The sequence below is a fragment of the Cyrtonyx montezumae genome, unplaced genomic scaffold, assembly GCF_038088225.1.
Source record: "Cyrtonyx montezumae isolate F1298 unplaced genomic scaffold, pur_monq_1.0 scaffold_3, whole genome shotgun sequence".
In the NCBI taxonomy this organism is placed as follows: domain Eukaryota; kingdom Metazoa; phylum Chordata; class Aves; order Galliformes; family Odontophoridae; genus Cyrtonyx; species Cyrtonyx montezumae.
In genome coordinates this window covers 155,366,045-155,378,304 of record NW_027072034.1, presented here as the reverse complement: position 1 = coordinate 155,378,304, position 12,260 = coordinate 155,366,045, and the positions used below count along the sequence as shown (strand labels likewise).

At 42.1% G+C, this 12,260-nt stretch overlaps 1 protein-coding gene across 1 annotated transcript; it reads right to left on the bottom strand.

The window, feature by feature from the left end:
• Positions 1 to 86: 86 nt before the first annotated feature.
• Positions 87 to 11,921, bottom strand: NUDT5 (nudix hydrolase 5). Its single transcript, XM_065743721.1, has 9 exons — positions 11,828 to 11,921; positions 7,308 to 7,416; positions 4,634 to 4,701; positions 3,464 to 3,516; positions 2,946 to 3,053; positions 2,372 to 2,467; positions 2,177 to 2,287; positions 1,009 to 1,062; positions 87 to 293 (listed from the first exon to the last, which is right to left on the bottom strand). Coding segments are annotated over exons 2-8 (501 nt in total). The 5' UTR covers positions 7,371 to 7,416; positions 11,828 to 11,921; the 3' UTR covers positions 87 to 293; positions 1,009 to 1,060.
• Positions 11,922 to 12,260: the final 339 nt, after the last annotated feature.

The window sequence follows — 12,260 nt, the reverse complement described above, 5'->3', positions numbered from 1 at the left end:
AAGGCCAGATAGACTCAACAGTGAGAAGAAATGCTTTTTGTCAGTCAGTTCCAGATAAAAATATCAGAATCATTCCTACAATTTTTTTTTCTCTACGAGTAAGGAACCTTTATTACAAGAAGAGTCACACTTGTAAGCCATCTGCATTGAAGGATTCTCTGCTATATTTATTACTGTGAAGGTTTAGAACTTCATGAAGGGAACTTGGAGCGGTTTCTCTGTTGCACGCTTCAAGGCCAGGGCATAAGTATAAACCCTGGCATCCACTGCAATATGCTCTTCTGCTACAAGTTCTGAGGGGCAAGGGAGAAGAAGGAAAAAAAAAAAAGAGTATGAGATGCAGTTACAGCTTTCCACAAATTTCTGAGGGCAACAATGCTTGTGAAGGGCTTGGAGAGTGTGCCCTATGAGGAGAGACCGAAGGAACTGGGGCTGTTTAGGATGAGGAAAAGGAGGCTGAGGGGAGACCTTACTGCTCTCTTCCTACATCTGAAAGGTGCATACAGCGAGAGTGGGGTTGGTCTCTTCTCACAGGTGACAGTGACAGGATGAGGGGAAATGGCCTTCAGTTGCACCGGGGTACGTTTAGGTTGGAGATCAGGAAACACTTCTTTACAGAATGGGTTGTTAAGCACTGGAATAGGCTCCACAGGGAGGTGGTTGATTCACCATCCCTGGATGTGTTTAAAAACCCTCTGGATGTGGTGCTCAGGGATATGATTTAGCAGAGGGTTGATAGAGTTAGGGTGGTATGGTTAGGTCATGGTTGGACTTGATGATCTTTGAGGTCTTTTCCAACCTGAGTGATTCTATGATTCTATTTCCATTACTAAAATGAAGAATGGCATTATTCAGGCCACCACCTCAGGCTTCCAGTAATTCTGTTGTAGGGCCAAGTCTCATGCAGCTTTTTGTTTAAGATACAGAATTGTGAAGAGCTGTGAGAAGAGATGCTAATGGTTACCTGAAGCTCACATTAGTGCATTTAATATGTCAGAAAGCTCTTACCATCGATTCTTTGCAGCAAGTCGTTCTTTGGAAGTGAAATAACTTCCACAAATTCTAGGTGAGAAGAAGAAAATGTTACATACCTCTAAAGCAGTGAACAGTGGAGGAAGTCGATCTCAGTGTCCTACTACTTACAAACTATAGGAAGAAAAAAATGAGCTTGTTGCTCATCACTACCTAAGTGTGGACCTTCATGTACCATAAAAAGGCTCCGTGCCTGAGGGAAGGCAGTGACTGGGATCATTAACAGATCAGTTAATGATCAAGAGCCAAAGGAAACTGGGAAAAGCTGGTGTCTATGGAAGGTGAGAACTTTTCTAAAAGGAGACTCCCCTGAGAATGGAAAATCTGTCTAATTGGACTCTTATCTATCTAAACTGGTACAGTTAGGGGTTCTAGATGCATTTGAAGACCAGAACAGCACAGTTTCTGAAGTAAAAAGGTTTGCTATGGGTAAATATGTTAGCTTACACCTGCCTAGTCTGTTCAAGTTAGTTGCCTTTCAGGGCTTGTGTTAGAGCTGTTGAGGATTTGGTTCCTATTTCTTGAGATACTGATGCCTCTGGTATAATACTTGAATACAAGTGAAGTGATGGTACTCCACAGGGGGAAGTACACCTCTAGGCCATAGCCAATCTTGTGCATATTTGATTTGAGTCAAGAGATTAACCAAGCTCAAAAAACCCACAGTTTTAACTATGATTTTCTAAGTAAAACATACAAACATACTTGACCTTACTGTTACTGGGAGCACAGCTATGTGACATACCTCCATTATCTGTAAGAAACAAATAAAAAACAACAGAACGTTTTTGAAATGTATGAGAACTTACAACTATGAAGCATTTTGTTACCTGACTGATTGTGAAATCATGGCTACTTCCAGGGTCAAACAACAAATAAGGAAAATCTTTTGGCACTCACTGAAATTTAGCATCTAAATTTCTCACTGTGGGTAAGCTGATACATGAGATTTAACATCTAGGCATCCCCTGTGAATTTAGCAAATTAACATGGGTCTGATTCTCTGTGCTGCAGGGTGTATTCTACCCTAAGTCATTTAGGGTGGAAGAGAAGAATGTGGTGGTAGGTGTAGTTCCATTAAACATGGATATCTTCAAAGAATTAAAATTCTGATATCTTCTAAGAATTTCCATCTAAGTGGTACAAAACTCACCAAGTTTTTGCTTGGGTCTTGTATTCACAGCATCATCTCCATTAATGGTAACGCTCACGATGTGTGCTGTGCTGTTTGACACACCTGGGTCCAAGCAGAGTGCTGCAAACAAGCAAATGTTAGATGTTCATTTTTTCAAAAGCAGAGGCCAGGCATCTCACCGTTTTGCAAAATAAAAGCACAGACCTGGAGTACATTCAACAACTTCCCCTTTGTAGCCAGTTTCTTCCTCCAGCTCTCGCAGCGCAGCACTTTCTGCAGTCTCATTTTCCTCAATGAGGCCTGTGAGATAAATAATAACAGAAGAACAACTTAGAAGTTAGCACTTAGCCACAGTATCTGTTCTGAGATCAAATCCAGCTTTACAAATGAGGTTAAATGTCCTCAGTAGACTGTTTTTGCAGAGGAAGAAATTGAGGCTTTAGGAAGGGTTCAAATTTCCAGACTCATCATTGCTGCTGCTCATGTCTTCAACTGCTTGTCTACAGTGTAGTGCTATCTTCCCAGAAGGTGGCGTTAGTATTCTCATGAGGGAAAGATGATGAGTGCTATGGCTCTTACAGAGAAGAGAAGAACTTGTGCACAATGTCTGCTAAAATGAACTGCATTCCTTTTGTATGCTTCGCTGTCAAATACTGCTGAAGAGCACACTGACCACCATGGATTTCTGGCTGGACTACTTCATAAAGATTGATAATTCAAGCACACCTGAACACGGTTAACTATCAGTGTTATGTGACCAAATGTTTCCATCACTTACCTGCAGGAAATTCCAAGCAGTAGCCATTAATTGGAGGCCTGAACTGTTTCACTAGGACGATGCAGTCATAGTGGAGAGTTCTTTGTAGTACAGCTATCACTGCCACACCTGGGAGCAGTGACAGAACATGTAAGTACATACTATTGTGTGTAACTCAGTGAGCATTTCATGCTAGATCCAGGAATGAACCTACGGATGGCAGCACTGCGCGTTAGAGTGGCAAGCATTCAGATCACTGCTCAGTAATCCTGAATTGTGCATTTAAACTCTTTATACCATTCATGATGAGTGGCAAAAACCCCAAATGGGACCTTCAGAATACCTCAGCCAACTAGAGGGAAGTGTGCTAAGCAAGACTGAGCCTCAGCCCCTCAGTAGCTCGGGAGGCACTGTCTCGCCTGCAGACACTGTCTGGAAACCACCAGCTGCTCATTTATTCAGAAACATTGGCTCTCAGTCTGCACCTTGAGTTCACCACAAGAAAAGATGGTAACAAACAAAAGTCACCACAGTCTTACCATCAGCTGAAATGCTCTTTTTCTTGCCAACACGCTTTACAGTTTCCCAAGTTCTGTTCAGCACAGAGAAAACAAATTGATATATTAATGATATCTGTTTTTTCTAAGTTGTCTTCTACCCTTGCACTTGTCATTGGAAAGCAAAATATGCCACTGCTCAGTGAGGCCCAGCAAGAAAGCAACTGGCTGTAGGTAACCTCTGTTCTGTTTTGGCTGTATAAGATATCTGTGATAGAATTTTGTGTTGCCTACTTAAATGAGAGAGAAAATAGATACCTGGGGATTGCTTAGGCTCACTAAACATAAGGGAAAGACATAAACGATTGTCACAGGACAAATCATACAAAAGTGATCCTGGAAAAGTGTAAAACGGAGCAATTGATGTATTTAACATGTCAAATTTTGTTAGTTTTGAAAAAAGACCACGCTCATTCTTTTATCTTGCTTTTATACAATTTATAATGTTATTCATTGTAACTCACAGCTCCCTTACTCAAACAAGAGAAGCACACAGAAAAGAGGGGCAAACTTTACTCTCAAAATAAGCAACGGAATGAGTAAAATCCAAAAAGCCATCAGCTATAAAAATCCTTTCACAGCAGTTCCAGTCTTTGCTATTTCTGAAAGGGATACTTTGCTGATGAAGAGGCACTAGAGAAGACAATCAACATGGAATGTAATGCATTAAGGGGTGGTAAAATAAAGCCATGTCACATCTAGATAAATAAATATGGCATAACTAAAGAACTGGACAGGCATAACATACAGGAGAGCAGTAACTTTTCAGCAGTGTTCAAGGTCGTGCACCATCAACAGTGAAAACAAAGGCCTTAATGAGGAACCAGAGAAGCCAAAGGACAGATTCACTGATCATCTCCGTTTGCATTGCTAGAACTTGCTTCTGCACAGCATCTGTGTAAGGAACTGGAAATGCAAGGTAAGTGGAGGTCTCAGGAGCCCTAAAAGATTCAGGAGCCAAATATGATCACGTGTGATACTGTGCCTGCTAGAGAAGGACTTTTTTTCTCTGAACAAAATGAACTGTAAAGGAACTGCACAATAAGTAGATTGTCATGTGTTGGGTAATAGATTTGTAGGGCTCATATTCTGCCTGGCCCACACAACTGGGAACATTAGAGGAATCTGAAAAGAATCCAGAAAGATGGTTACCTGGTTTTGCCAAAGGCATCAGTGTAAGTTGTTTCCTCAAGCTTCAACCATTTTCTTTCTGCAATTACCTAAAATCAAAAGATACTTGGATTTAGGGAGAGAGAAAACACGACTTCATTTATAATTCTTTCGGAGATAAGGTCTCATCACCAGAATATATGCAAGAACACTTAATAACATCCTATAATTGTTAAGGAAAAAGTATCTCCTTCACAGTGCAGTGATGGAGCACTGACACAGCTGCACAGAGAGGTGGTGGAGTCTCCTTCTCTGGAGATGTTCAAGACCCACCTGGACACCTACCTGTGCAAGCTGGGCTAGAGAGCTGCTTTGGCAGGGGGGTTGGACTCGATGATCACCAGAGGTCCCTTCCAACCCCTTCAGTTCTGTGATTTATGCCAAGTTCTTGAAATGTAATAGAAAATAAGCCTAGTAACTTCTTTTAATTATAAGCACATTTCAGTGAATTCCTATTGTCTAATAAGAAACATTGCTGAGAGCAATGGAGGATGTATTAGCAAAGGGAAGAGAGGTTCTGAAAACAGCAAACTCACAACATTAAATTGTAGCAAAGGATTAAGACCCAGGGGTTGCTCATGTGACAGGAGCGTTACAGCCCTCTAGTGCAGGACAAAGAGCAAACAGGACACGTGCAGCCATGTGGATTGTGAAGGTAAATTGAGAGGTTCATCAACCAAAATCTGTGGAAATGAAATTCTGATGGAGCGGGGTAAATTCATGCTTAAAATGAGTTCTTCACAATAATTTTTTGGATAGGCAATTGAAATATCAGTAATACCTCTATGGTTGTAAACGTGGCCACAGGCATTCGACACAGAGGGAGCTACAATGGTTTTGAAAGGTGCATTTCCAGGTAGCAGGAACTGAAGAAGATACATGTTCTCAAAAGGGCTTTCTTTCTAACACATCCGTGGTCACAGAAATAGCAGGAAGTTTATTATGTTTGTTACAGGTATGAGTAGTTGTGTTTGGAAGCATTCAGGTGTATTTTAAACAGCTTTGCATTTGCCCCTAAATCGCTGCATCATTAAAGCACGTTCTTATTCAAAAGAGAAAGAGATGAAAATCATATCCTGTTGGCATATGTTCCAAGGTGAGGAATGTATGTATGTACTTCAGTTAAACACACAATACAGGCAAATATTTTGTATTAATAAACTTTGTTAAACACTGCAAAAAACACAAAGAACTATTGGTCGTTGTCTCCTATTGCTGAAGCTCTCAGCAGAGCTGGCAGATCACTGCCCCATCACCAGGTTACTCTTTGCTGAGCAGAATGGGGAAGATAGCTGAAATCAGAAAAACACCACTCTTCTGGAGTCCGAGAGGAAAAGGAAAGAACTAGCTGTAAGAAATCAGACATAGCCAAGCTCCAAAACGACAACTGAAGGAAAAAATGTAGATTATTTTCTGCGTGCAAAACAGTGTCAAAGTGTCACATTTTTAATCCAGTACTCTAAGTACAGCTTTTGTCCTCTGCTGTCAAGGAGCAATAATTAAAAAGTAGTACAGGACACTAAGCATAAATGTCTACATTGGAAGTGTTCTACAATCCCCTAAAGTCAGCTGAAGCTCTTGCTGTTAACTGTCTTCAGGGTGAGAAAACTGAAAGCTGGCAGGTGTCCCTCGAAGAAAAATGAAATGTTATTGTCACACATATTGTTGCATGCACAATTAAAACCTTTCAGAAGCTGGCCTACAAGCATAACTCCTACTTTGCAAAATTCCAGGACCTAGTGGCACTTCTCAGGTGTGTTCTACAAGCCAGACTCAGTTTCAGAATAAGCTCTATTTATTGCTTCACCTATTACTTTGATGGGCAAAGAATGCCATCTTTTGCTCACAGTAGCTTGACTGTGGCATCCCAGAAGTAGGTGGAAGAAACACTTCAAGTATAAGGGGAACTGGCAAATGCATGGTAAATGTTCTCCTCAAGTAAGCCTGAAAATCATTAGAAAAGGTAAATCATTTTGAATATGTGAGATTAATTACAAACTTGTAAATGACACTGAAGAATGCAATGTTATGACGGAAAAGAGGTATGATTGAAAAAAAAAGCGTAAAATTAATGTTACCTGAAAAAAAACCATGCTGTAAGGTCAACAAAAATTGGTCATGAAAGGTGAAAATGCTCCTCATAAGCACACAGAAGTAGCTCTGAACTCCTTCCTGAGGACCTAGTACTTTGGGATTCTACAAAGGTAGGGTGTGAGTACAATGTTTTCACATCTCACCATCTCCTCACCAACGTCTTTAGAAGAGCAATCATCTCAGTACAAATCCTTCCAGAAAGAGCGGAAGAAGGTACAGTTCTAAATTTTAAGGCAACTCTCATTTATCTCAGAGGAGCAGATAACAAGGCTCATTTTCACAGTCCACCCATTTCTACCGTCAAACAGAGGTATGGGCATTATTTCTTAACTCTGAAAACAGCCAGAACAGACGATACAAGAAACAATTCCAAATTGGAAAAAAAGCAGGAGCTTAAAAATACCTCAACACTATTCGACCTTCTGGAAGAAGTACTTGCTCTGAAGAGATTTCACAAACCTTTAACATCTATAACATTTCTTACTCTGCACTCACAAACACTTTGATCAGTCTCAAATAACCGCTGTTTTGCTATACAATGTCAAAACCAAACCTGTTATACCTCTTCTTTAAGGACGACTTGCTTAGCAGTTTTTGGAACTTCTGTGGATGTCTCAGCTGCCATTTTCAGGAATGTCAGGCTTTTCCCCTCCTGTGCAAAGTCCAGTCTACTATAAAACAAAGTCAATATTTGCTTTCAGAGTAAAGTTAAAAGGTTCATTTCTGCATTCTAAATTAAACTGTGAAAACTCACTAGAGAAAGTTAGCAGCATATGCACTTCACATTTTCAGCTCCACCTGATTGATTCAGAGGAAGTTTGGATCAAAGCCCTGACTTACATTGTTGGAAATAGTCCTATCAACTACAGAGTAGCTGTACTGGCTGAAGATACCTGCCTTAACTGAAGGTCAGACACACACAGAGTTGATCCATTTTAGCTGAACTGTTTCATTCTGGTCAGAGATGTGCTCTGTCAATCACACAGTCATGGAATGGTTTGAATTGGACCAGATCTTAAAGCCTATCCAGTTCCAACCCCTGCCTTGTGAAGGTTGCCCCCCACCAGCTCAGACTGCCCTGGGCCCCACCCAACCTGGCATTGAGCACCTCCAGGGATGGGGCATCCACAACTTCTCTGGGCAGCTGTGCCAGTGCCTCACCACTCTCTGAGTAAAGGAGTCGAGAATTTCCTCCTAAGATCTAAAGTTATTTTCTCATCTTTTAGTTTAAAATCGTTCCCACTGTCCTATCACCATCAAGACTGAGCAAAATGTTTGTCTCACTCCTGTTTGTAAGCACACTTTAAATACTTAAAAGCTACAATGAGCTTTTCCTGTGCTTTCTCTTCTCCAGGCTGTACAAGACCACTTTGCTTAACCTTTCTTCATATGAGAGGTGCTCCAGCCCTCTGATTGTCTTTGTCACCTTCCTCTGGACCCATTCCTACAGCTCCACACTTTCCTGAGTTGTGAGCCCCAGTCCTGAACACTGTACTGCAGGTGGGGCCTCCCCAGGGCAGAGCAGAGGGGGACAATCCCCTCCCTCTTCCTGCTGGCCACCCCTCTGTTGATGCAGTCCATTGCCCTTAGGGGCAGCAAGCACACACTGCTGGCTCATGTTGTTTTTCTAGAACCCCAAGTCCTTCTCCACAGGCCTGCTCTCAATGGCTTCTTCTCCCCATCTGTACGTGCATCTGGGATTGCCCCAACCCAAGTGCAACATTCTGCTTGTGGCCTTCAACCTCATTAGGTTCTTGTGGATCACTTTTCAAGTTTGTCCAGGTCCCTCTGGACGGCATCCCTTCCTTCTATTTGGTCAGCTCAGCTTGGTGTCATCAGCAAATTTTCTGAGGGTACATTCAATCCCTCTATATAATTGATAAGGATGTTGAAGAGCACCAGTCCCAAAACAGACCTGTGCTGGACACCACACCAACCTCCACCTGGACATAGAGCCATTGACCACAACCCCTTGGCTATGACAATCCAACCAATCCTTTACCCTTTGTATTAACCACCAATCAAACCCATCTCTCTCCATCACAGAGATAAGGATGTCCTGGCACAAATCCAGGTAAATGATACCAGTTGCTCTTTGTGCACTGATGCCATCACTCCATCATAGAAGGCCAACGAATCACCTCATCATCTTGTGTGAGCCTTCACATAACTTCCAGGAGGATCTGCTCCATGATCTTCCCACGCACAGGGTAAGCCTCACTGGCCTCTAGTTTCCCAGGTCTTCCTTTCTCCCCTTCTTAAAAAAACAGGAGTGTAGTTTCCCTTTTTCCAGTCACTGAAGACTTCACCTGCCAGTCACGACTTCTTGAATACGACAGAGAGTGGCTTGGCAACCACATCAGCCCGTTATTTCAGGACACTGAGTTCCATGTCATCATGCCTCCTAGATTTGTACACACTCATCAAGTGGTCTTGAACTTGCTCTTCTCTTACAGTGGGAGGGATTTTGCTCCCCCTGACCTCACCTGTTGGTTCAGAGACATGAAAGACATGGGAAGCCTGACTGACTGAGAACCTCAGCCACTTTCTCTATGCCCACTGTATTCAGCACTCCCTTTTCTGTTAGCAGAGGGAGTACACTCTCCTGGACCTTTCTCTTCTGAACACTGTACCTACAGAATCCCTTCTTGTTATTTTTCATATCCTTCCCCAGGCTCAGTTCCATCTGTGCCTTAGCTTTCCTGATCTCATCTCTACATGTCTGCACAACATCTCTGTACTCTTCCCAGGCTACACATCCCTCCTCCCACTGCCAGCGTGTGTTTCTTCTTTATCCCTCAGTTTAACCAGCAGGTCCCTGATCAGCCATGCAGGCCTGCTGCCTCTCCTGCTTGATTTTGAATATTAGGGGATAGAGAGCTCCTGTGTTCTGGCTTTATCAGGCCTGATAGCCTCCTCTTGATATCACAAATGTGGGCCCTTGGCAGATAACAAACTTCTCTAAAGGGGTTGTCCAAATGAGTGCCTCAGTGCCTCTCAGCAAGGAGTCTCTAGTTACTAACACCCTTTGACTTTTTTTGGTGGCACTGATTCCAGTAATAGGTGCTTGGCTGGACCAACTTAAGGTGGTTGTCCTTTCCTTGGTCTTAGTATTTCCTGCACCCTCTGCTTTTTCTAGTCCCAGGACCTTCTATCTGTTCTGCTCCAAACAGAAATGAGGGTCCAGCCCCCTCATCTTGCTTGTTATTGCAGTCTGTCTCCTCATGGATGGAAGCTGGCTTAGCTTCTTTCCCTTGCAGGGACTGAAGACAGGGCTGTCAGTCTGCCCGTGTCACTGCACAATACCACACATCCATCTCTCTCTCAGATTCCTGGATGCTCAGTGATTTCCTCTCACAAGCTGACCACTTGCTCAGAAGAAAGCTAGGCACACGTGCACCCATGTCACCACAACCTGCAACCAAAGGTCTGCACAGCTCTTCTCTTCATTTCAGTGCACATGTTTGCCCAAGAAGGTTGTGGCCTGCAAATCTGGGCTTCTGCTCATCTGTGAGATGTTTATAAGCATGAATCTACATCAGCTTTCTTGCACGTAAGATTTGCATTTCATTCTTTGAAGTAGGTTAGAGGAATAGATAGTACAAACTATTTCAGCTTATCAGCAGGACTAAAATGAATGTATATAAATCCATTTCCTCAGTAAGTATGCAGGGCAGGCTCTTCCTTAAGCCTTAAGACTGTTGGATGCAATACATCAGAGTGGTCATTAAACTTTCAAATTGTCTTTAGGTAACATAAAGCTTGAAGTCTGTCTCATATTAGCTCACAGCTGTTACTCGTTCTTACACCACAGTGTCTCAAACCCTCCAACCCTCCTCCCTTGGGTTTAAAAAATGTGGCTGGATAATAGCCATGTTTTCTTGCTGTGATTCTCACACACAGTGACAAGGTTTCCACCAAACACATGCAAAATAAGCCCAGCAAATGGGCTCCAGGAGTTTCCTGGTCATTACATGAAGCAGCCAGCTAGGCCCTATGCAATGCCCTAAGTATCCAGCTTCAACAGTATGAAAAAACAGACCCCTCAACACAACCAATACATCTCCAATGTTTGGAAAGAATTATAGCCTTTTTGATTGACAATATAAACCTGTCAAAAAGAGTACAGTGAACCATATACAGTGAACTTCTTTTAGCAGACTGAATAAGTCTTACTCTTTTAGTCTCCTCTCAAAGGAAATCCCGTTCCATTGCTCATCATTATGCTTCTAAACTGACCTGACACTATCAGTTTATCACTCTCTCAAACACAGATGACCACAGTCGTATCCAAAATCTCACACTCTCCCCATGCAGCTTTATTAACGCTTAGTGTAAATGCATTCATACTTACTATATCAATTACAAATACATCCTAGGGCCTCATCTCATGCCAGAAACTCTTTTCAACACACCTTGTTCTTCTCTGCCGTGGACAAATTCAGGGATAATCTGTGACTAAAATTATAATAAGTTCTTGAAGACAGCTTCACTTATTTGAAATAGCACCAAAGTCTAAAATAGGTGAAAATGAGACTCATCTGTACCAGGTTACATAGTGTCGATCTTTTCCACTAGTGGGTGCAATAACTCTACATATGAGTGGCATTTTAAAAAGTTCCAACAACAAAAAATATATATTTTTTTCAATTCCAACAGGCTGTGTAGGATTGTGAGTTGAAATGCCACTTGTCTGTAATTCTGCTATCTCACATTGGTCAAGGGTGCCCTGGAAAAAGTGGCAGCACAGTTCTTCTTCATAAGCATTTGCTGCATATGAAAATTGTATCTAAAGCTGCACTGTAGATCTCTGTGTGAGGTTTCAGAACAGCCCACAGACATGAAGATTCTCTCTTATAAAATCACCACTGCAGGATTTGAGTTAAAAATGTAACCGTGCAGCTGGCACAGCAGCTGGGAACCTGCTTACCTGACTTATCGTGTCTGTGAATGTAAATATTTAATAGTTATTAGTAAAATTTCAAAAATACATCAGAATGTCCTTATTCACCAATCTGCTTAGCACAAATTAATAGCATTTGAACTATAAATTACAGAAGAAAAAGTTTGTCCCGCTTCTACCTTCTCTGATGACTTTGATAGCTAGTATTACTGGGCACTGCTGGCAAGCTGTGCTGCTTGCTCCACTCACATCACATGGGGCTCAAATTCAGACCTGAAAGAGTCATACTGTTCATGAAATGTGTCAGTTTATGCTCATTACTTGTTCCCTTACTGAGGGATTTCCTTCCGAGCAACATGTGACATCAGTTGCTTTTCTAAATGTATTTTCAAAAGGAACTATCAGTCCCAACCTTGTAACAGAGCTGACAGCCACCAGGTTTAACAGAAACTCCGCAGTGCTGCCTCAATGCAAGCTCAGGATCAAACTCAGGGACGTGAAAATGACACACAGTCAGTGTTTTGTGGAATCCAACAGCACACGTGTGCTCCAGGTACACATCACTCCGGTCACATTCACCCACTGACTTGTTCCCGAGTTGCATTTCCACAC

Coding starts and splice junctions, on each gene's coding strand:
- NUDT5 (XM_065743721.1), bottom strand. CDS start 7,370: ATGGCAGCTGAGACATCCACAGAAGTTCCAAAAACTGCTAAGCAAGTC. Junction 2,468..2,945: donor CTGCTTGGAATTTCCTGCAG/GTAAGTGATGGA, acceptor TTTATCTCACAG/GCCTCATTGAGGAAAATGAG. Junction 2,288..2,371: donor AGTTGTTGAATGTACTCCAG/GTCTGTGCTTTT, acceptor GCTTGTTTGCAG/CACTCTGCTTGGACCCAGGT.